The sequence below is a fragment of the Macrobrachium rosenbergii genome, chromosome 1, assembly GCF_040412425.1.
Source record: "Macrobrachium rosenbergii isolate ZJJX-2024 chromosome 1, ASM4041242v1, whole genome shotgun sequence".
Lineage (NCBI taxonomy): Eukaryota > Metazoa > Arthropoda > Malacostraca > Decapoda > Palaemonidae > Macrobrachium > Macrobrachium rosenbergii.
This window is the reverse complement of record NC_089741.1, coordinates 5,913,505-5,939,833: the sequence shown is the minus strand read 5'-3', so window position 1 is coordinate 5,939,833 and position 26,329 is coordinate 5,913,505. Positions and strand designations below refer to the sequence as shown.

The 26,329-nt window shown below is 41.0% G+C and overlaps 1 protein-coding gene across 1 annotated transcript in view; it reads right to left on the bottom strand.

The window, feature by feature from the left end:
- The window catches only part of SmF (small ribonucleoprotein particle protein SmF), a 58,698-nt gene that overhangs the window by 15,975 nt on the left and 16,394 nt on the right, over positions 1 to 26,329 (bottom strand). Inside the window, exon 2 of the mRNA XM_067120846.1 lies at positions 18,587 to 18,724. Coding sequence (XP_066976947.1) covers positions 18,587 to 18,724 — 138 coding nt within the window. The remainder of the gene's footprint in view (positions 1 to 18,586; positions 18,725 to 26,329) is intronic.

Here is a 26,329-nt window from a genome sequence, read left to right as displayed (position 1 = left end):
GACCTGGTGAGAACTGTATACTTTTGTTTTCAACAGAGAAAAATATGCAACTCTTGCAATCTTCGAGTGAGTGGTTTTGCGATGGCACCGTCAAAGTAGTACCTGAACTGTTCTCCCAACTATATTCAGTTCATTGTTTAATTTCTAAAAGAACGATATCACGTGTTTTTGCATTATTGCTAAATAAACGACAATCCACCTATGAAGAACTTTTCAGCCAACTTCAAGCTATTAATGCTAGACTTAATCCATCTGCAATTTTGATTGATTATGAAAAAGCTGCAATGATGCAATAACAAAAGTTTTTCCAAATGCAAATATTAAGGGATGTTTTTTCACTTCGCAAGCTATTTATCGGAAGGTACAAACAGAGGGGTTACAATCACGATATCGGAGCGATGCTGAGTTTGCCATAAACATTCGAATGATACCAGCCCTGGCTTTTGTGCCAGCAGACAATGTTGTACAAGCATTTGAACACTTACAGGAAAGTATGTGCGAAGAAGCAGATGGAGTAATTAACTACTTTGAAGATACTTTCATTGGTAGGATCGACGACGTAACAGAGGAAACCCACTCTTTTCCTATTTGTATGTGGAATATGCATGATCGTGTATGCAATGATTTGCCATGAACAATCAATTCCTTGGAAGGATGGCATAACCATTTACAGGCTTAATATAACCTCGAGTCATCCCAATATCTGGCGTTTTCTTCAGGTACTGAAGACTGAACAAGCTCTTAACGATACAATCATCTACCAAATGCTGGCAGGACAAGAGCCTCCTCAAAAGGAAAAAAATATCAAGATACAACCAAAAGAATAGCAAATATTGTGCAAGATTATGAAAATTGAGAAGTATTAGATTTTTTGAGAGGGATAGCTCACAATTTAAAATTTTAGTTTTATTTTTTTTTTAGATCTATTGTCTTTTTTTCATCAATAACATACTTGTGTATCCATAAATAAAAAAATAAATCATGTTCTTTTCATTTTAGCTCACAATTTAAAATTTTAGGTTCTTTTTTTTTAGATCTATTGTCTTTTTTTCAATAACATACGTGTGTATCCATAAATAAAAAAATAAATCATGTTCTTTTATTTTTGTCTTTTATTATACCTTGTTAATGTTTACCATAAGGAAAAAATAAATAAAGAAAAGTGCATACAAAATCCCTATGGCAGCAAAACAAATAATCGGGCAAAATGTCCTAATTGGGCAATTGTCCTAATCGGCATTTGTCCATCGGGCACTGTTCATTCGGGCAGATGTCCGTCAGGCACTTGTCCTAGAATCATATCAAGTGCCCTTGCCCTGGCGCAGTACCAATAAAACAAACCAGACAATGCTGTCACCTACGTGACAAAAATACCACTACCCATCCATAGACCCCAGGCTCCCCAAAAACGTGACATCTTAAATCAAGGCTAAGCAACAGAAGAGAGAAAGAATGTTTCCTATGCTTCTTCCCCCAATACCATGCCAGCCACTGATAATGGCACCAGGGTACTGCAATTCTCAGACTCTGTTTCGACTTCTTCTAAGCAGTGAGATGCGAAGATCAATTTGCACCTCCAAAAGGTCGACTGAAGAATGGACAAAAGGGACAAATTATGCTTAAAAGCAAGAGAGGTAGCGACTGCTTGGGCTTCATGTGCTTTCACTTTGAACGAAGGCAAAATGTCCTGAATCCAAGAATGCACCTCAGAAATCAGGTCCTTTAGTCTTCTCGAGAGAGGGCGAGAAGGATTCTTGACAGAACACCAGAGGTTCCTGGATGGCCCTCTTGATCTTCTCGGTAATTTCAGATAATATCTTACGGCTCTGATGGGTCAAAGAACCCTTCCGCTTCCTTGGGCCCAGGATTTCCATTAAACTCTTAAGGTGGGAGGAACAAGGCCAGGGCTTGGATGAGTTCTAGTTCTTGGGTGAGGAAACAGCTTGCAGTTCATTTACATGCTTTGCAGTCACCAAAGCTACGAGGAAGTCTCTCTTCCGAGTGAGGTCCTTTAGGGAAGCCGAACAGAAGGGCTTGAAAGGAGGGCCTGTGATTAAAAGCTTTTTCAAGTAAAACCTGAAAGATCAAACTTGACATTTCGCTCACTCTCCCAGAGCCAGGGACGTCAAGCAATCACTTGAGGGAGAAAGCACAGATCTTGTTAACAGATGTGTCTCCCTGAGCAGAATCTGTTTACTTGTCTATAGTCTAAGGCTCACTAACTCGTTTGGCATTTGCTAGGGCTACAAGGAACAGAGTTTTCTAGTTAAGTTTACTGTTGTGGAATGGAGAGGCTCAATGGAGGGGCCCATTAACCACTCAAGAGCTATGTCCAAATTCTAATATACGAAGTAGACTCCTCTCTGCCTTGGAAGTCTTGAAAGACTTCATGGGTCACTAAGATCTTGGTTAGAAATAAAACTAGACCTTTGCGTTCACATACTAAGCCTTGCATTGCTTTATGCCCCTTGAAGGTGGAAGAAGAGAGTCCCCTTGGCGGTCCTCAGGTATAGGAGGAGTTCCGCTATCAGAGTTAAAGAGGAATTCTTTCTCAGACAAGATGTTATAGCTGTTACACCATCGATGGAAGATTGAGTACTTGGCAAGAAGACTGCTGTCTGCATCTTGCATCAGTCTCTGCAGTTGCTTGAAAAGTTCACTTCTTCCAGGCATGCTCTCGGACAGTCTAAATTTGTCCAAGAAAAGTTGTCCACCCTTTAGTGGTATCTTTCGAAGTGAGGTTGTCTAATAGAAATGGATTGTGGAAGGAGTTGTGAAGAGTCCACCAACAACCATATCTGGTTCAGGAATCAATATTCATGGCCCAGAATAGGGCTAAAAGTGTCATCGTTCACGCTGTAATGAACCTGAAAATTTGTCCAGCCCTTCCTTGACCATGTCAAATGGCGGAAGAGCTTAGAGGTACAGGTTGAAACAATCATGCAGAGAGGAGTCTGTTGCCCAGGCTAGAAGATTCCTTTAAGGGTGCAGAGGCACATAACCAGACAGTTCAGGGGATTCAAGGTCCACTGAGAGCAAGAGTGACTTTCTGACGGCTCAGTTCAACCGCCAGAAATTCCAGTTGGACTAGAAAAAACATTCTATTTATCATCCATAGAAAAACCCTCTTGTCGCTTGGTGGCGAGAGCTGGTGTAAAAGGTAAGGACTGTGATCTTGTCTAAAGGAATACCGCAGTCTAGGAGTGAGAGAGGATCGAGAAGAAATGAAGTCTTATGCCATAGATATTGAAGCCTAAATTCTCGCACTTGAAGATCCTGTCTCAACTGATGGGTCCAAGATATCTTTCGAGTCTGTATGTGGACATGAAATGAAGTATCCTACATACTCAGGAACTCCACCCAATCCCCCTAGAGAGTGGCTGACAGGACTGTTAGGTTGGTCTCTGCAAGCAAACAAACTTGTGGAACCTCGTGCAGACTCGCAGATAACTAAGTGTGATAACGCCTTGCATGGACTTGATGACAACTCGTACAGACTGACAACATATGCAGAACTGTACTTGGTTAAAAACCAATATCTGACACTCTTATAAGAACTTTGAAAGTCCATAAGATACACAAAAGACTGGCCACGGTTAACAATGGTCTTGAATACAACCATGAGTGACGACTTCTGCTGCAGGACTAATTCTGTCTATGCATCAGAAGGAAGGAAAGACAAAAAACACCTGTCTTGCTCCCTTAAAAAAAAAAAAGTGGTACTCTTCACAATTCATGTCATCTTGTTTAGTATATGTACTGCCAAAGCAAGTACCAAAGCACGGTTCTCGGATGGCCAGAACTTGCTAAAGCTCATCGTAACCAAACCATCAAGCACAATTCTCTCCTCCTGCATTCCTGCCCTTACACTTTTCAGTTCTCTGCATAGGAAAGTGTAATAATATGATGTTTAATTAATTCTTTATGGACAAATGTTATGAAGTACATAGTACCATCATACAAACATATCTCAAATCCTGACCAACATAATTGAGATTGCAGATATAGGCTATATATCCATTACTGAAAATATTCGATTGGTAGAGAACTCAATATTATGTTACATTATGCTAATCGGGTAAACAAGGCCTGAATGCAATGGTGTTTTTACGCTACTCGGAAAAAGAAAAGTTAACCTTTACTGACATAGTTCGAAGTACACCAAGTACCATCATACAGACATATCTCAAATTCTATCAAAAATTGAGATTGTTATGTATTAAGTCTTGCATATTATATTGTGCATGTAGAAGCTCTGCTTATGACTGGTGCATTGTGGGTTGTTTGGGATTGGGATTGGGAAAGGGCAGTTGATTGTAGCATGATGTAACAGCACTATAACCATTAAAGCCGACGTTTAGCCATCTGTATCTTAGCCTTGAGCCATCCCGTAATAGAGACTATCAGATACGTGTTTACTACCGAAAGAGTTATAAGTAAGTATAGCTTAGTTTTACCAGACCACTGAGCTGATTAACAGCTCTCCTAGGGCTGGCCCGAAGGATTACACTTATTTTACGTGGATAAGAACCAATTGGTTACTTAGCAACGGGACCTACAGCTTATTGTGAATCAACCACATTATAGCGAGAAATGAATTTCTAACACCAGAAATAAATTCCTCTAACTCTTCATCAGCCGGCATGGAATCGAACTCCGCCCATCGAATGACGGTCTGAAGCTCAACCAACTCGCCAACAAAGGGCTTACGGACAGGTAGCAACACAATATTTACATTACTACGCTTATTAAAAAATGAAAGTTAACCTTTACTGACAATAGTTGAAGTGCACAGAGTACCATCATACAGACACGCCGCAAATCCTAACAAACATTAATTGAGACTTGCAGAAAATAATCCATTACCGTAAATATTGCTTCAGCAATGAAAGCTTTGTTTAGATTTATTACGTTAACTGGTAAAGGTGGTAGCGTGGTAAACTAAGCTACCGGTAGTCAACCCATTTGATTGCAAATTTGCTCAACACAATAAAATACTGATCCTGAAAGTTGTAGGCTTGAAGATTACCTGAAATCAGCGATAATACTTCACTGAAACCCGTTCTTAAATTTGCCAGTTTCTAACGGGCAAATTTAAGAACAAAGCTGCCATTAGTGCTCGGTGTTTACTCAAGTGTGGCAGAAACAGACTGAGGTTGTCTGCTAAGTTGTTCCTGGTATTCCCATGAGTGGGCGGACCCAATCATCTGCAATGAACTTTGAAGCATTACTCGCCAATTTTTCCATTCAAGCTGCCATGCAAGAGAAAACTATAATTATGTAATTACTTGATAAGTTACTTATATAAAATTGTATTTTTCCTAATATACAAATCTGAAATTCTTTACATAGGGACTTGTGAATGCAAGCTGGAATGTCCATTAAAAGTTATTGACAAGGTAGTAAACTACAGATAGGCAGAGGGAAGCCCTGCCCACCTGTCAGTCTGCACTCCACTTTGCCCTCCAGCCCAGGTGCCAGAATGAAGAGTGGCTGGGGTGGGCTGGTAATGTAAAGAACTTCAGGTTTGTATGTTAGAAAAATTACAAAATACTTTTAAAATTTGCTATTTGTTGCTAAACAAATACAAACTTTATTCTTTACATAGGAGATTTACTCACTGCTGAGAGGAATCTGGGCACTCTCTGATCCAAGGTTCACCAAACTGGGGTGCTACCTTCCTGGTCCGTTCAGGAGCAGAGGGATACAGCACCTCTACCATACTGCACTTATGGGATGTAGCAGATGCAAGACTTCTGGACCATTAAATAATGGGGTTTGTTTACCATTACTCAATCAGGCTGTAAGAACCTACTGTATACTGTACTGATGTGTCGGAAACAATAAACCAGGTAAATGAGCTTGCTTTTTGTCTGTCCTCCTCTCCCCTTGCCAAGAGAGGAGGGTAACTGGCATTCCTTCATTGCCAATGAAAAGTCAGAAAGCTAACCTGCACTCACATCCACCCAGCTTGTATATGGAAAGGCACTCTGATTATACTCACTTTATTTTTGTATATTTTCATGTTAAAAGGAAAAAGGTGTACAGGAAACTGATGACCATCAAGTTGTATATATTTCTGAGTATGTCCTTGGGCTTGATTGTAAGTTAGTATGTGATTAGGTAGGGACTGATCCAGTAAATTATTGTACAAAGGAGTATAGCAGTAACTTTCACTAGTTGTGAACTGTTTGTAAATAAAAGGAAAATCCTTCAATTAGCCAGATCGCCATTATCCAACACACCCGATGGCTGGAATGCTGTGTGGCCTCAGGAAAATGTTAGTAATACTGTTTACACTCAAACAGACTGAGAAAGGGTTTTAGAAGATGGGGGAGTCCTCAAAAAGTTTCCAAGATGGAGGGGGGGATTGGATGGCTGGGTGCCATGGGAGAGGAGGGGCTGTAAGGCTGTGTGAGAAATTCTGAGAAAGGGGTTGTTCTGAAAGGAGGGTGGAAATGGGGAGCAGTTTCTCTGGCTGGGAGGAGTAGGGGATGCAGTGTTGGATGGGTGACCAGGGCTAAGTAAAAGTCTGACTTGCCAGAGACGGTTCATGATTTTTATTTACATTTTATATGCTATTCTCATTTATACTTTTATTGTACTTTCTCATTTTTTGAGGGAGAGAGAGAGATTTTTAAGTTATCAGGCATCATATTTCTATGGTCATTGACACCAATGACAATTAAAGCACTACATAGTGTAGTACTTATAATAATTAACACTTGTAGGAGATAAAATTATATCTTATGTAAGACTCCAGCTTCTTAAATATATTTAAAAACGCCACTAGCATCATACATCACATCCTCTCCAAGGATCTTGGCTAGATGTACCCGCCATCCCCACCCGGGCTTCAGAGAGGTATCGAACCCTTGAATCCTCAAGAATGGGGCATTCGACCAATAAATGTTTTACATTCAAGGGAAGTAAGCAATCCTCACAGTATGGGCAAGGTCTGACCGTCATTAATATACAAGTATGGCCAATGTGAAGACGACAGAGGGCAGTTTCACATCTTGCGGGCATAAAGTTATACTTCCAAGGAGATATGACACTTTTGATCTCTCCCATCTTATTCTGGACTACAGAGTCCCAATGCTGTTGCCAAATATCACAAAGAGACCGCCTGATATTCGGCCAGAAATTACTGTGTAATACTGGACATAACAAACGAGAATTAGCTGAGCCTACACTATGGTATATCATATACTGTACATATACGGTACCCTAGCCTACATTATCCTGTACTCTATATTCACATATCATATTATAAAACATCAACATAACAAATATGCATCTTTTCCATGAATCTTTAAAATGTTATGCTTTAATTCACTGTATCTAATAATACTGTATATATTCTTATATTGCTTTTGTATTATAAACTGCGATCATAGCGATCAATGTTTTGGTTTGGATATCGACTATAGGGTAAGTTTATTTTGCCGTATTTAACTCGGTTCAGAGCGCTTTTCCTGCTTCTAGTCAGCGTAAATGGATCTCTAGATTATTTATTTGGGGCAAGGTTATTTTTCGTTATATGAAGTGTTTTAAGTCGAAATATAACTTAAGTACGTTTCCGCATGCAATTAATTTGGCCATTTTTTTAGTTAATAGATGATGTTGGCCATTTGGGGGCATGTTTGTTTTCTGTAAAAAAAAAAAAAAAAAAAAAAAAAAAAAAAAATATACAAGATTCCATTCGCTATTTTCACTTGATTTCATCATAATACAAGCTGTAAGTACTTATCGTTTATCAGCATAAAAATAGCAGTACTGTAATGTGTGTTCTTTCGTGCCCAGTAGTTTTAATTACAATACTTTATCTCCAATTTTAATTATGGTCGAGTTTCATCCATGTTACCGATGCACGACAATTTCTAGTCATTAGCAGCTTGAACATTGTTTTCTAAGCTTCAGCTACAACTTGCAGCTTAAATTTGGCAGTATATTTCCTTTATCTTTTATCCATACCAGATAAGGGTATAATGTAAAAATATATCGGTCCCATTCTACTTAACGTCATTTGTACTATAACTACGGTAATTGTTTACTACCGTTCGATGGTTGAAATACAAGCAAAACGGCTGCTGTTATTGAATTCCGTTATAAGCAAAACAACAGTTTCTCTTTCAGTTGTTTATGGCTGTATGAATTTAAACAAGAGTATAATGTTACTACAATACTTTTATCATTCTCTTTTACTTTTTTAAATAGAAGATGGGATAAACAGATGGAGGAAAAGAAGTTGGTCTACTGTAACTTGGTCTCTCTCGCTACCTGAGCCCGAGCGAAATTTAAAAATATTTTATAAATATTGTTGTATTGGTATTAACTGCTTACCCCATCGCAAAATCGAATTATCAGAAGGCGAATTATCGTAACTCAAGCACTACCTGGGTACCTGAGTATTTTAATAGTTTTATTACAAAAAGTGCATTTAGTCTTGACAATGACATGAAAATACAGTAATTAGTGAATATTTCTCAGTGAAAAATACATAATGGGTGAATTTTCAGCGAATAATGATACATACAGGTTGACCATCACTAATCCGCAATCAGTAGTCCGGAACAATCAGTAATCCGGCACAAATTTCGGCTAGAGTAATTTCTAATGTTTCCACACTAATTTTCAAATTTCCGGTCGCTGCGCTTAACTCGCTCGCCGGCTGCTTCGATTTGGTGGCGCAGTGTGCTGCATCAACAAACTGGTAGCCTAGCCTACATTATACTGAACTCTATTCACATATTAACAGTATTATACAAACATCAACATAACGAATGTGCATCTTTTTCATGGATCTTTTAAAAAGTTAAGCTTTACTACATTGTTTCCAATTGCGTATATTCTCATATTACTTTTGTATTATAAATTTGGGAATTGATATCGGGTGTTTACGTACTGTATTTCGCTGCATTTAACCAAGTTCAAAGCGCTTTTCTTGCTTCTAGTTAGCGTAAATGAATATGGATACTTTATTTGAGACAAGGATATTTATCGTTATACGAAGTGTTTTTAAGTCGAAATATAACTTAAATAGATCTCGTTGAGAAATTAATTTAGCTATTTTTTCATTAATATATGACGTTTATGGAATCGTGGCTGGCCATTTTGGGGGCATGTTTTTTTTTTTTTTGAGTAAAAAAATCAAGATTCCGTTTGCTATTTTCTCTTGATTTCATCATAATACGAGCTTTACGTATTTATCTTTTATCGGCGTGAAAACAGTGGTAATTTGTATTCTTTCATGCCCAGTAGTTTTGATTAAAATACATTCTCTCCAGTTTTATTTACGGTCGAGTTTCATCCATGTTGCCGATGCACGATAATTTATAGTCATTAGCAGCTTGAATATTGTTTTCTCAGCTTCAGCTACAACTTGCAGCTTAAAGTTACTGTAGCAGTATATTTCCCTGCCGATCTTTTCTCCAAAGCGAACAAGGGTATAGTGTAAAAAATATATCAGTCCTGTTGTACAGTACTTAACGTCATTTGTAACATAACTACAGTAATTGTGTATTACCGTACGATGGTTGAAATACAAGCACAACAGTTGTTATCCGATACGATTATTAGCAAAACAACAGTTTCCCGTTCGGTTGTTTATGGCTGTACGCATTTACGCAAGAGTACAACGTTACTAACAATACTTTTATCATTCTCTTTTACTTTTTTAACTAGCAAATGGAATAAAGAGATGGAGGAAAACAAGTTGGTCTCTTGTTAGTTGGTCTCTCTCGCTGCCTGCGCGCCTGCGCCCATGTGAAATCTAAAAATATTTCCTAAATATTTTCGTATCGGTATTAATTGCTAACCCCATCGTAAACTCGAAATATCATAAGTCGAATTATCGTGAACTCGAGCACTACCTGTATTTGATAATTGTCTTTTCTTTATTAACCAACTTATACTGATTTATGGGATATTTTAATTCTAGGATGAGGTGCTTAGCTACTGTGTTGCATGTATTCTAGCCTAATAAATGGCTAATCCGCACCCAATGATGCGGATTAGTGATGGTCAACCATGTATATATACATTCCACTGAGAAATCCGCATTGTGAGACAGCGAATACGGGTTTACTGTAATTTTTTGTTTGTATTTTCTAATATGATAGAATGTGAATATTACATTCGCTAATTTTATATCTCATGTATGATGCGACCCCCTTAAAATTAGCTTCAAAAGTCACATAATGGACGAGTATATATGGGAAGTTTTGAGAAAACAGCAAAAGAAAAAATTACTGCTTATTTTTTAATAACTATGAAACTATAACAGTTAGAAAGCTGATTTTTGCATTAAAACTATTTCGTTATATAAGAAATATACCCTGAAACTTACAATAATGCGAAACCCCTGTATTCACGGGGGAGGCGTACCGCATCCTCCCCCGCACGAATAGCTAAAATCCGCAAATACTTAAAACCCCTCTAAAAACACTTAGAATTTTGATAGTTTAAACACAAAAAAAAACTAAAAATGCTTATACCTGAGTATTTTAATAGTTTTATCACAAAAAGTGCATTTAGTCATGAAAATTATATGAAAATACAGTAATTAGTGAATATTTCTCAGTGAAAAATACTGTGTATGGGTGAATTTTCTGCGAATAATGGGTAGATACATTCCACAGAGAAATCTGCGAATACGTGAGTCTGCGAATAGTAAGACCGCGAATACAGGGGGTTTACTGTATAATCAATGGATAGAACTGTGCTCTCTCTTGATTTATATTTTATCTAAAAATGTATTTTTATAATAAAATGAGGTTTTGTACATACTTACCTGGTAATTATATATATAGCTGTAGTCTCTGACGTCACGGCAGAAAATTGAAAATCGCGGCAGCGCTAATGAATGGTCACGTGATACCCTTTCCCACCGCCCTCTACAGGTGAGTGAGAGGAACCATAACCCAAACTCTTCATATGTTTATGCCATACCTGCCCATGAGAGGGGAGGAGGGTGGGCTTTGATTATATAATTACCAGGTAAGTATGTACAAAACCTCATTTTATTATAAAAATACATTTTTGTACATATAACTTACCTGGTAATTATATATATAGCTGATTGGCACCTTGATGGAGGTGGGCCATGGCAGCTAATATGAAAAAAAGTAGACAATTGTGAAAATAAAAACACAATGATGGTTCCTTACCTGTTGAGGTAGCTGATTTGATGGATACTGCCTCTTAATCTGCTATCCTCAACTTGCACCAACTAGGTATATAGACCTGAGGGTTAAGTGCTAGAGGGCTACATGCCAGTCGAGGGCTCACCGTGGACTATGCATGATAACCAACCAAATAAATGCCCCTGCCCAGGGCGCAGTACGAAAAAACACATAGAACAAGGTGTCACCAATAACCTGTACCTTAAAAATATTACCCAAAATGTAAGACTGTTGAGTACTCCTAGTCACAATGTACCCCCAGACATCCCAGAAAACAACAACGCTAACCTTAAGCAAGAGAAAGCATCACAAGGAAGGATGGACTTCCTTTATTCCCTTACCCAACACCGTGCCAGTCACCACAAACGGTCCCAACGCACTGCATCCATCATATATTGTCTCAATCTCTCTCAAATAATGAGACGTTAACACTGACCTACATTTCCAAAATGTAGCTTGAATAATTGAATCTAAGGAAAGATTCCTCCTATATGCCAACGAGGTTGAGACCACTCTCACCTCATGTGCTTTAACTTTAGAAATTTGAAGCTGCACGTCTTCTACCTGGTTGTGAGCTTCTACAATCAGGTCTCTCAAAAAGAAGGAAAGAGCATTCTTCGAAAGAGGCCTACTCGGATCCCTCACAGAACACCAAAGATTAGGAGAAGGACCTCTCACTGCTTGAGTCCTTTCGAAATATACTTTTAATGCTCTTACTGGGCATAAAAGTCTTTCTTCTTCATCTGGTCCCACCAAATCCGAGAGACCAGGGATCAAAAAGGATCTCGGCCAAGGCTTAGACGGAGTCTCATTCTTTGCCAAAAAACTCAACAATGAAGAACAGACTGCCTTACCCCTAGAAAACCCAATTCTCTTACCTAGGGCGTGCAACTTACTGACTCTCCTTGCTGTAACCAGAGCTACCAAGAAGATTGTCTTCCTCGTAAGGTCTCTGAAAGAGCAAGACGATAATGGCTCAAACTTACTGCCCACAAGCCATTTCAAGACCACATCCAAATTCCAGGAAACCAATCTCTCTCTGGAATTCTTGGATGTTTCAAACGATCTGATAAGATCTGACAAGTCCTTGTCATTTGAAATATCCAGGCCCTTATGCCTAAAGACTGTCGAAAGCACTGCTCTGTAGCCCTTGATCGACGAGCGAAGACAGCTTCCTCTCCACACTCAGATACAGGAGGAAGTCTGCGATCTCTTCTAAAGTGGTCTTAGAAGATGATGTGCCAGTCTTCCTACACCACTCTCTGAAGACTGACCACTTAGCTTGATAAACTGCTGTGGAGGACTGTCTACGAGCTCTAGCGATGGCTCTAGAGACCTTCCTTGAAAAACCTCTAGCTCTGAGGCAACGTTCGACAGTCTGAACGCAGTTAGCTGAAGAGCGGATAGACCTCCGTGAAATCTTCGGAAGTGAGGCTGTCTGAGTAGATCTACTCTCGGTGGTAAAAGCCTCGGAAGTCTACGAGAAGACTTATCAAGTCCGGGAACCATTCCTTGCTGGCCAAAACGGAGCAACCAGCGTCATGCGCATGTCCTTGTGGGACAACATTTTGTTAGAACTGCTCTCAACATCTTGAACGGAGGAAAGGCGTAAAGGTCCAGACCTGACCAGTCCATCAGCATTGCATCCACGAAGACTGCCCCTCGTCCGGCACTGGAGAGCAATAAAGAGGCAGTTGAGTTGTCTTCTTGGTGGCAAACAGATCTATGAGAGGACGACCCCATAGATTCCACAGTTGGAGGCAAACTTCTTGATTTAAGAGCCACTCTGTTGAGAGTACTTGAAAGCTCCTGCTTAGCTCGTCTGCCCTCACATTGAGCTTTCCTGGAATGAACCTTGTCATCAACGTCGTTTGGTTCGTTTTTAGCCCATAACAGAAGATCTCTCGCTACCAGGTATAGCGAGAACGAGTGGGTCCCTCCTTGCTTTTTTTATGTATGCGAGAGCTGTTGTATTGTCTGATTGGACAATCACTGCCTGGTTCCTTACCACCTTCGCAAATTCTAAAAGGGCTAAATGAATGGCCTTTAATTCCTTCAGATTGATGTGCCACCGAAGTTGTTCTCCTTCCATCGGCCTGCTGTTTCCAACTTGCCTAACGTGGCTCCCCATCCTAGATCTGAAGCGTCTGCACACAAGATGAGGTTGGGGTTCTTTGGGAACAGTGAAATTCCTTCCTGAAGTTTCTCTGGAGAGTTCCACCAACTGAGGTCTGCCTTTATCTCCTCTGAGATTTGAAAACAAACGAGTCCGGGCTCTTCTTCCTGTCCCAGACTTCTCTTAAAAAGAACTGAAGGGGCCTTAGATGTAGTCTCCCCAAACTCACAAACGGTTCTATGGAAGACAACTTCCCAGAAGGCTCATCCACTCGTTGGCCGAGCACTGGGTCTTCTTCAGAAAATCTCGCACTTTCAACAGGCACGACTCTACCCTCTCCACCGACAGAGAAGCCTGAAAACTACTGAGTTCATCTGAACTCCCAAATAGACTAATTCTTGAGATGGCACCAGATGTGACTTCTGCCAATTTACCAGAAGTCCCAATTCTTGGTTAGATGAAGAGTCTTTTCCAAATCCTTCACACACCTTTCCTTCGTCTTCGCACGCAGGAGCCAATCGTCTAAATAAAAACTGTTCTGATCCCCACAGATGTAGCCACTTCGCCACTGATGACAAAACTCTGGTGAAAACCTGGGGCCGTCGAGAGGCAGAAGCACATTGCTCTGAACTGAAACACTTAGCCCTTGAACACAAAGCGAAGGAACTTCCTCAAGCAGGATGGATTGGGATGTGGAAATACGCATCCTGAGGTCGATGGATACCATCCAATCTCCTGGAAGAAGGGATGACAGCATTGATTGAGTGGTTTCCATCACAAACTTTGTCTTCTTTACAAACAGGTTCAAAGCACTCACATCTAGAACTGGCCTCCAGCCTCCTGACGCCTTTGGTACTACAAAGAGACGATTGTAAAATCCTGGGAGAAAGGGGGAGAACTTTCTCTATTGCTTCTTTCTCTAGCAAAGCTGACACTTCTTTCTCTAGAGCACAACATTTCTCTGAGTCTAGAGAATAAGCCATTAAGACCACTGGTTCCCTGGACAAAGGAGGGTCCTTCAAGAATGGAATTGAATAGCCTTCCTTTAATACCAAGACTGTCCAAGGTTCTGCTCCTTTCTTCCCAGACTGTCCAGAAAGCTGACAGTCTGGCTCCTACTGGTGAGTGAAGGGAGGCGCTCTCACTTCTTGTCGGAGGGTTTGATCGCTTTAGGTACAAAACGACCTCTCCCTCTCGATCTGGGAAACGATTTAGCAGGGGCTCTTCCACGAAAGGGCCGACCTTGAGATTTCTCCGTCGACGTTGTCGGGCGAGCAACTGTTGAAGGCAACGGTTTAGGCTTCTTGGTGGACTGTGCCAGCAAGTCTTGAGTTGCCCTCTGTTGAAGAGTCGAAGCGATCTCAGATACTATTTCCCTCGGGAAAAGATGTTTCCTATCTAAAGGAGCGAACAACAAAGCTGACTTCTGGGACCGAGACACACCTTTAGTGGTGAAAGAACACCATAGTTCACGTTTCTTGAGAATACCTAACGTAACCACGGAAGAGAGTTCCATAGCCGCATCTCTAATGCTCCTGTCGATGCAAGCTAACACGCCGGACAGGGAAGTAACTGATCGTCCTGAAGGGCTTAAGCTTTTAGTTTCCTTCCAGAGCTCCAACCGACCAATCGAGAAACTTATAACTTCCAAAATCTTAAAAGCATTCTTGCAGAGGTGATCAAATTCTGATGTAGAAAAGAATACTTTGGCTGAATTAAGAGCCGACCTCCTGGCCGAATCTACCAAACTAGAGAAATCTCCTTGGGAGGAGGAAGCTACTCCCAACGAGAAAGATTCTCAGTCTCGTACCAACCACCACGACGAGACGACAATTTCGAAGGGGAAAACAAAACACAGTCTTCCCTTGTTCCCTCTTCTCTGCAAGCCACTCCTCCATTTTCTTCAATCCTTTCTTGGCCGAAATAGAAAGAACTAATTTGGTAGCCAGCGAAGTGTCTGTCCTATTATCACGAGCGTATTGAGATTCGGAGAAGCTGGGGATACTGGTGAAAAGGAACGGAAAATTCTCCAGAAAATACTGAAGCAGTTGCTTATAGCTCGATAACGGTTTCTCTTTTTCTGGTTGTACCTCCGCCTCCGATTCCGAAGCAACATAACCACCAGAAATCGGAGAAAGAGCCAAGGAACTAGATGGAGGAAGATTCGTCTTCCTAGGAGAATGCAGCACAGGATCGCTCGTAGGAAGCCGCACATTCGATGAAGGAGCATCCTTAGAAATCGAAGCAACTTGCAGTTCGTTCACGGAAGGATCACTTTTTCCACAAAGCCGAGAATGCTATCAAGCTTCCTATTCATTTCCGCCAAAAACAAATCTTGAGGCAAGGCGGAAGAAGGAGAATGCGGAACAGAACGAGGCACGAAGACCGCAGGTGTTGGAGCTTGACGAGAGTCACCAGGAGAAACAATTTTTGGCGCATGGCGCCAGGAGGATCGTAGGGTGGCGTATGGCGTGATGAGCCAGGCGAAACGAAGGATGGCGCATGGCGCGTGGCGCTAGATGCAGCAATCACGCCAGAAGCAGCAACAACAGGCGAAGACGACACCACTCTCTTCTTACGTGGCGTCTCCGCGCCTAACACCTGCCTCTCGTCTCCGAATCAACGAATGCGAAAAACATTGGGCTCCTCCCAAAACTACAAGAAGGAGGTTGATCTTGAAGCGCCACTCTTTTCTTGGGAACTGCCAAAGGAGATGCCAACCTAGACCTCTTGAATAGTCTGAAACATCTTTACGGCGCCAACCTCTCTTAGGCGAATCCTCACTCGACATACTCGAAGACATACACCTCCTTGATGTGCCTTTTCTATGGCTAACATCTGCATCCTGGGAAGCGGCAACAGGACTGCTTGAGGGCCAACTGCTCGGGGGCAGGTCCCCTCACCTCCCTTGGGCTTCGACTTGCCTCCTCCCTGGTGCTGGGAGTTTGACAGAGGTCCAGGCCTAGGAGAATGAGTGGGCCGAACAGCCAGCTCCTCCACTGCACTATCACAAGACACTGCACTTCTCACTACCAAAGACTTACTCATCCGCTCCATGGCAGCAAGCATAACACTAAAACGCGCATCCATCTCGTCTTAAGACTGGCCACGGTATCGGGTTCGGGAATAACGGGTCTGGGATAGGAGATTTGTTAGAAGGAATATCAGGGTTAATAACCAAAAAGATACATCCTGACTATCACGGGAGGATAAAGAGGAAGTCCTAGCTGAAGCTTTTCTAGCTCTCTTTTTGAAGCCTTCTCAGATAAGCATTTAAAATCTTCCATTCTTCCCCTGACAAATTCTTACATTCTTCACAGGTTAACGATACCAACAAACCTGTCCTCTACACCCGAACACACAGAATGAGGGTCAATGGTAATTTTCCTAATCTAGTTTTGCAGCCCTTGCTACAAAACCTATACACGAGGACCAGTGTCCGACATAATGCTAAATACGGAAGACGGGGATGAAAAAAGCTAAGTACAAACAATGTCTGCCAAAAATTCAAATCAAACAATTGTACATCACCAACAATGTCCAACGAAAGAATCAGCGATAATTCTCTGCTAAGTTGAACCGACACCGGTACCACACGGCAGAAACATATGAAGAGTTTGGGTTATGGTTCCTCTCACTCACCTGTAGAGGGCGGTGGGAAGGGGTATCACGTGACCATTCATTAGCGCTGCAGCGATTTTCAATTTTCTGCCGTGACGTCAGAGACTACAGCTATATATATAATTACCAGGTAAGTTATATGTACAAAATTTGCATTTATGGGGAGCGCCGAACTCATAAGCCCCATTATAAAGTAAATGACTGTTTCTGTCTTATGATTGAAGGGATCTACTTCAAATTTTCACCACTTATTATACAACCAATACTGAATAAACTCTAAGTCTTGTTTCAGTCTTCTTGAAGATCTAAGTATTTAGTTTTGAAAAAAAAAAAAAAGTAAGTTTTCAGGAAACAGCAAAAGAAAGATATTTTTGGACGTTTAAGAAAGTTGAAACAATCAAAATCTTGATCAAATTATCCATATATCATTACACAGTAACCTGTTTTTCTCACGACGCTACCACTAGAGAGAATGGGATATTTTAGTGGGAGACTATTTTTGAATAAATTTTGTTAACACTTTCACGCTTTTTTTCACAATCTGTCATTCACAGTGCCATACAAGCGATGAACAAAATTGTCCATGGACCCGTCTAAACACTTGTTTAGCAATAATGTTTCAAGATATATATATGTTTACTTACACATAAAACAGTCCAAAAACGTGTATGACTTAAACTTGATCCCATCCAGGTTTGCTCATACAGACTTTTAAGTTTTTTACAATTTCGCGTTCACAGTGCCATACAAGAGATGAACAAAATTGCCCATGAACCAATCTTTACATTTTTTTAGCAAGAACATTTCAAGATATGTTTATTTGCACATATAACAGTCCAAAACAGTGCATAACGTACTTGATCCTATCCTGAATTATTTAGACAGACATTTTTTACTAGTCTTTTCCACAATTTATAGTTGACAGTATCATACAAGTGATGAACAAAATCATCAATAAATCAATCTAAAAAATTTTTTTAGCATTATCGCTTCAGGATATGTTTTAGACATAAAACAGCTGAAAACTGTTAACTAAAATTCAGTAAGTCCTCAAAATTCAGCAGTCTGTGTCCCTTAACCTAGAATCACATTTTTCCTACAAAATCACTTGAAAATATCTTTCAATAAATGTACAATGAAACATACTAAATTTTTTCCACAAAATATCCTTGTAAAATAGGCATGTCTCTTATGCGAGGATCGTCTTATCACGCCGACAAATACGGAATTTCATCTAATGAAAACAGTATTCATAACGGCATGGAAAAAAAATAAATTCCTTTAAAGAAAGTTTATTTGGCTAATGGGTCTGAAAGATTACAAAACAAACACACAGTCCTCAGCCAAAAGGAAAAGGAATACTCAAGTTTGGTCAAAATAAAGTTCAAACAGCAAAAGTTAGGTACAGAGTCGTGAAAGGCGTCTGAACTCAACAGTGGCCACAAACAAAGTGGAGTGCAGACTGGCAGGTAAACAGGGCTTCCCCTGCCCGTCACTATTCTACTACCTTGTCAATAAATTTGAATGGCTGTTCAAGGTTAAGAATGAAGGTTTGTATTTGTGTAGGAAAAACTAAAATTAATCCAAAAACACATAGTTGTCACTTCTTCATAAGTTCAGACTGTTTGCACACTGCAAAAACTACAAACTATTGATAACTCACCTGAAGATTCATGTAACCATCAACAGAAACCAAAATGCCTTTGTACTCATGACCCCATTTTAACTTCACAATGACAGCTTGACCTGTGAGCTGGTTAAGGAAAGGCTTGGGGTTGATTGGTGTTGGGACAGCAACAGACTGTAAGGAAGTGGTTCCAGTAATAAATTTTTTCAATATTTCAACAGCAAAATAAGTTGTCTGACGGTTAATATTCGTTATGGGAAAATTACATTATATCTTATAAATTTCACTATTTTCTTATTTAAATACAAAATAATTTGGTGCTCCCCAGCTAAATACTGTATAAATAAGAATTTCTCGACAACAGATGAAATCCTGAACTGCAGTATCTAACCTACTACCCACTGTTCACTGTAACCAAACATTTTCAAACTTTTATTTACAGTATTTGTGGCGTATAAGACGCACTTTTTAATAAAAAAAATGGCCTAAAAATCCCCCTGCGCCCTATGTACATAATGTAGGCTCAAAATTTAAGAATTTTGGCGAAAATTATACATGAAACGTCACGTAGATGTTGTAGCCTAGCCTAACATTCGGTGTTATCCTAATAACCTATTAAAACCAAAGTTTATTATAATTATTTATCATTATCACACTTACCATCACCGCAATTACTACTGCTAGTATTATAATCAATATCTACGTTGTTATTATCGATATTTTCATTAAAATGTGTTAATATCATTATCGTCGTCTACAGCGCATCGCGCATTCCACATTTACAGACTTACAGTCGTGTGCTGCCACCTATTGGTGATTATCTCGAGAGCTTTACGGATAACAAGGATTCGTTCAGTTGGTAGTTGGCAATTCCTGCTAACATTCTCTTTACGCATAACTTTTATAATATATAATGGATATACAGTATATAACATATATTACCTTAGGTAACATCTTTATTAATGTTTTTGTTGATTCTGCGGTAAAAACAATGTTTACAAATGAATGTGTTGCAATCTATTGGTAAACCTATGAGGTAGCTTTCAGCAGCAGACTAAACATTCGATCATAGTAAATGGCTGATTGTATAATACATATTTTGATAAATATAAATATGGTAAGTAACTTCTTTATTAATGTTTTTGTTGATTCTGTTGGTAAAAAACAATATGCATATGATAACCTAATACTACAGTTTTTACTTATCAAAATCATATGAGCATAGGCTAGGAAACATTTTTTTTTTCCTCAATGTCCTGCTGAAATTGGGGTGCGTCCTATGCAGACATGCGTCTTATAAGCCATCAAATACAGTAACTCCTAGTGCCAATCTTACTGCTGACAATAAACCAAAATCTCCCTTAAGCATTAAAAACCCAAATTTTTTAGGTAATTTGTATTTTCCATAACTATAAAACCTGATGTCTTTACATAGGAATATGCTTCAGGACAGCTGGAGACCGGCTGTTTAACTTTAAACAAGGTAGTTAAGTATGTAGTTGGCTACCGACTATGGTTGGGAGTCCTGCCCACCCAGTCTGTGTGCATTCATTTTGCCTTTGGCCCAGGGATCAGAATGAGGGGTGGCATGAGGTGGGCATTTAATTGTAAATACCTCAGGTTTGTATATAGTAGTTAGGAAAAATACAAATTACTTTAAAAATTTGTCATTTGTTCCTACACAATATACAAACCATCGGTCTTTACATAGAAAGACTTACTTCCTTGGTGGGAGTGACCTGAGTAAGCCTCTGAACTGACAAGTAGTCAGCATCACCTGGGCCTCCTTCCTGGTCATGTAAGAGCAAAGGAAGGAGACCAAGCCTCTGACACATTGAACAAAGGTGTGAACAACTGTGTGTGCAACTGTCAGATTTCTGGACCATTCAAAATAATGTGTAACAACACTGCTTCAAAAAAGGCTAGGATGAACCCAGAGCGTCAGAGACAATAAAACTGGAGATAACCAGTGGATTGTTGTATCATTAGCCCCTCTCTCCCCTTGCTAGAGAGGGGAGGACTTACCTCTATTAACCTATCGAAGATTATACACAGGGTACTCAGTTATGTAGGCTAACCTGCTTAGCCTGCCAAACCAGCATGTGACGGATGGCCACTCGCTTCTCTCTGCGAGAGAGGAAAGGTAAGAGAGAGAAGGGAGGGGGCCAGTCCTCTCACACATTCACTCTTTCCCACTGAACACCTTAGGCGAGATTCAAACTGTCCACTATGGGAGCTAGGCAAGATTCAAACTGACCACTATGGGAGCTGGGCGAGCTACACAACTTGTTGAGCAGCCACCACAAGACCCAGTGAAAAAGTGTCCCAGGGCCTGCGGGCAACAACCTGAAGGTAGAAAGACGTGCGAATGGACAGCCTAGACCGCTTTCTGTCTTGATACCCATAGAACCAACAGGTTCTTCTGGAATGCGAGGGACTGACTTATGTCCCATCCTTGTGAGGTACTCGGAACGAACTCCTCGCTACTTGTTGGGGTGCCCATCGATAGCCTCACGAGGCTAGAAAGAAATCGTGTTCTTGAACACTTATTTCTTAGCCGAGCCAGTGCTAATGGAGAGCCGTCGACACTCGGGCCTGCATTGTTGAGTGCTCTGAAGATAGTACCCTAGCACTCTAACTGGACACAGTAGTATCTTGTTACAATCACTACCAACCAGCTCCTAGATGGGACTGACTGTGACTTTCAAAGTCTCCACTACAAGTTCTGAGACAAACTCGAGCATGACAGAAACTCATCTCCTTGAGTGCTGTAGTCTTCCTCGAGGCCAAGACCTCAGAGACGAAGAAAACTAAGCAGAAGACCTCCTTCTTCAGGTGAGCTTACCTGTGGGTCTGCATCACCTTTCTGGGACCCTAGCACCGATTTCAAGCGAAGGAGGGGTGAGGCCACACCTGTGCGCTGGGCCTTCACTCTCTCGTTATGTCAGTCCCGGATCCGAAGGCCAGGGGACCTTACCGGTGTCATGGGATTTCTCGGGGCCAATGTTGGTGATACAGGGGTCTACTGGAGCCTCGTGCACCTCTGGTGAAACAGGTGTCCATGGAGAACCGTGTGCACCTGTGGGACGCCATGTAACAGTTGCGCGGCGGTGGAAGGTTCTTCACTGGCCCAGGAAGGTGACTTCCAGGGACCGGTGTTGAGGCATGGGTGCCCACGGAGACCCGTGCCTCTGTTGCTCCAAGTGGCAAGGGGTCCAAAGAGAGCCCATACAACGGTCCGTGTTCGCAGAGACAGGGGAGAGCAATTGAAAAATCCCTTTGCCTCTTCCGAGGCCTCAAGATTGTTCCATGAGTGTTGGGAGATGTACTGTATCTACCAACAACCATGTACAACAAGTGGAACGATGGAACAGCACAGTGACAGCTTCTGTTGTGTTGATCTATCACTGGGAGTTTCCAAAGATTGTAAAATCCTGTATAATGTCTGGATGACTTGCTTACCTCCCATTACATTCTGGTTCCCTGAAATGTACCTGGCTAACAGCTCTACCGAGTGTGCAACCACCCACGCACCTGCATGCCAACGTAGAGTTGAAGGGAGACCAGTTCCCCAATTTGTTGACAGTTACTTTGTGGTGATGGGGTACTGACACTCATTAGCACCACAGAGTAGCTTGCCAAGATCCTGAACCTCTCGAAGAGCTAAGGAAACTGTCTTTAGTTTCAGGATACTGATGTGGAGGTGTTTGTCATTCCGGATCCACTCACCTGAATGCAACAACTCTTCCAGGTGCGTGCCTCGTCCCTTGGTCAATACATCTGAGAACAGAGCATGATGGGAGGAGTGTGAAGAGACACGCCAACGAGGTTCCTGTCATCTAGCCACCAGGCTAATCCCCAATTCCCTTCCTCCCAGAGAGGAATGGAAATGAATAGGGAGGCCCTTATCGAAGACTAGAACTGCATTCTTCACTGAAGGGAACAAGGAAGACGCCACCCGTGAAGGCCCGGCTTACCCAAGGGCGACAGGTGAATGAGGGCGACTTGTCACTGTCAAGCTGGTTGTTCCTGTAAGAAAAAGAGTAACTGTACTCCCCTCTCAACCGGTGATATGAGACTAAGACCATAACACCAACATTCCCAAAAACCAGTGCTTACTCGTAACTGACAAAACCTGGTAACCTGAGTCATGACAGTGTCTCTCCTCTTGGCACTAGATTCACACATAGGTTAGCTGTCTGGTGGGCTAGGTAGAAGGTTCTACCTCCATTCATCAGTCTCTTGAATGTGGCTTCCTTTCCCGAACTATGAGAACTTGAAAAGGAAGTGATCTTAGCCACGCAATGGAACCAAGATCCATTCAAGGGACTGTATGGAATGCTGCCATGACAGTCAATTCGACTGTCACTGCCCTGTGGAAGGGAAGTTCCCTCTGCAGGGAGGCGGTTAACAATGGACTCGAATATTGGGTCACTCTGTTTGGTTGGCAAAGGACTCTTTGGGGGATTGAGGAATTCTTCTGGCAATTCAAAGGCTAAGGAAGTGTTCTGCACAACAGGAGACCTGAGTGAACTGTCTTGGTCATATAAGAGAAAACTCACCTGGCTAAAAAAAAACCTTTCGCCAAGCTGCGACAATGACGAGTCAATCGACTTTGGTTTCCTACAGGGATTCCCAAAAAGCTTTGATGGCTGAAGAACAGTCTACATGGAAGGTAAGTTTCTTTCTTGAGATCGTAAACTGCTGAATTCACGGACGATCCCCAGGCAAAAACCTCCAAAGGGGCCCTGTGATCTCTCAAGTATACAACTGGTTCAGTCCACTGAACGAATCCAGAGTTTATGTTACTGTGGTTGGGAAAGGATGGAAGCACGAACGTTTCCAGTCTCAAACCCAAAATCTGATACCCAATCCTTGGAAGACTCCAAGGAGGTGAGAGAACAGGCAAGTGTGTCCAGCACCCTTACGATACCTGCCAGAATCCAAGGACCCTGCAGGTGTGCAAGGCCATGGGCGGTAGTTGACAACAGCCATACAGGTCTGGGAGAGTGAACGTAATCACACAAACATGCACGGAAGCTATCCCCGTGTAAGCAGGCTCGTTCGCACCCAGGGAGAGTACTCTCAGGAATGAACACGGGCTATCCTGAAGACGTGCTAAGTCGTCTTCGAGGTCGTGGCCTCTGCAAGCGAAGAAGATCGAATCAACAAAGCTTTGGGTTCTTCCTTGGTCCCCAAAAACTTTGAGGGCAGACTTACGATCCAAGAAAGCAGCAATGGTCTCTTCCCAAGGTCATTGACACATCAGCAACAGGAACTTTGAATAAGTTTTTTGAAGATCGGGGGTGTTCATGACCTGAAGAAAAATCCTAGAGCCTTTCCAGGTCAAGTAACTCCAAGACTACTCCCAACAAGAGGGAAGCCTTGACAGAACCCCCAGACCTTCTCTTGAACACTTAAGCATATGACGGCCTGATCCTAGGATCAAACCCAGAGTGTAAGCTTTGTGGGAGGGCTGCTTTGGGTCACGGCATCCCAATCACAAACCCCTTCTGTTTGACTCGTGGCTTCTGATGCAACCAGGAGGTTGAGGGACACGTGAGAGGGGCCAAGCACCTTTCTCTGACCTACCAGAGAAAAAGCCCGGCGGGAGAAGAAAGCCGCAAAAGATCGTCAACCTGCGGTGACAAGGACTGCATTTTTGCTTGAACTTCTGAGGTTCCCATTGCACAAAGTCCTCAAGGAAACTGTTCCATAGTCCAACCATATGAAGAATAAAGGACCTCTGAACCAAGGAATTTGACAGTGAGGCACATTTACTGCACATGGTGCTATTGTTCAGCAAATCTGGCCACCTTCTGCTGGAAAAGAGGATCAGGGACCAACTGAGGATATGTTGTATAAACAGGGCAAGTATAATCTGATGAAATCGTTGAAGGAATGATGATCAAAGCAGAAGTGTTGTGAATACGTAGCCAAACATTGGCGCAGCATTGGCGAAGATTAATCACCTGTGAAGCTTAGCTATGCAAATCTGGAAATCTTAGATTTCCAGTGATGTAATTGGTCCCACCTACTAAGGAGGGGTTAATTTGTTTAATTACACCCAGAGGAAGTCCTTAGATGAGTCTTCAGCCAATTAGACATCTACCAAGGGGCTGGACAGAAGCTGTTGCCCGCCTATTTTAGGGGGGGCATTCCGCTTTGAAAATTCTTCAAAAAGGAAAGCAGAGAACAGAGAAGGAACAGACAGAAGCAGAAGAAAGAGCCTTAGAGAGTGAGGTTGTAGGCCTCATCAGTTGGGGTTGTGGTAACCAGATTTAAGAAAGCAAGGCTCACACTGACTCACACTTCGGTTCGTATTCATACTACTTAACTTGTATTTATATTTCACTTGTATATGTACAGTGTTATTTTCACTAGTGTGTTAATGAAGTAAGAAAGCTACGCTGTGTCTTTCTAAAGCCTCCTGGGACTCAAATGTTACTACAGCTAATAACAAACAGAGCTAGAAATGAACTACAACAATAAAAGCAACTATAAAGAAAGGAACATCATAACAAAGGTGCTAACAACAATACATTAATAACAAATATCAAATGAAATGGTGAAATAACCATTACAAATGGTGCCAGTGGCATAGGATCCGAGAAGATGTAAAAGTGCAGTGTGATGAACAAACAATTAGCCTACACACACAAGAATTCCATAACAAGTGACGAAGTGAACCATAATGAATTGACAAGCAGACCTCCAAACAGGCGATGAGGTGAATCATAACATCGATAAAAACAAAGATTGAACCACAAGAAAAGCATCCCGCTACAAACATCAACAGTTGAAACATTCAAGTAGAATAAGACTTAAAAACTTTATATACCGCTCAAAAAACCCACAACTAAGAAATATTTTTTGAAGAGAAAATGAGTGAATAACAAGAAACAACACAATATACCAGTGAAGCAGCAACAAAACCTTTGTGCTGGTAGCTATCGACACAAACACAAAACAGATTTTTTACACAGTCTGTTAAAACAGATGAGTGCATTTCAAATGCACATTCCGTTAAAATTAAACATTACTGTGAATTCTAAGAAGAAGACGAAATTCCTGAAGGTTGGCAAAGCAAGAAAAAGACGATTTTAGCCAAACTCAAAACCAGAAATACAGTGAACTGGTTGGTTGAAAAGGAAAAGTGATGACAAGAACAACACTGAACAAACAACGAACTAAAGTAAGTCGTGATTGATAAGTTATTTTAATTCTCAATTCTCTCAGTGATTGTGTGTTTTTGAAGTTTTCTCTCTCATTGAGTGTATGAAAAATTTCATGATTATCTCATCTCTCTCAGAAAGTTTATAAAACTTTTATAATTTCTCTCAAAAAATTTTTTTTCTTGTTTTTTTATGTTTGATAGATAGGAATTTTTAATAACATAACATTCTTTTGATGATAATGTTTTTCAAATACTGTTGTGTATTTGTGCATAAATTTTCTTATGATTTTAGCATACTTGTAATATGCAGGATTCATTTGAATTATTAAATGCTATTAGACACAGACATTACCATTTAAGACCAACAACAGTTAGACAAAGTCGAATTCCAGTGCCAAGTTCACGATTATCATTAACTCAAGAAAATACTAACAATAACAACACAAGTAATAATAATAATAACTAACATTTCAATTTAGGACAATGGCAATTTAGAAAAGTGGCGCAAAAGTGATCATTACACAAGCCACACGATTCTGTGGAAAAGTTGAAAGTTCAAATCCTGACAAAAATAGGTTAGAATCATATTCTGTGAACCAGTG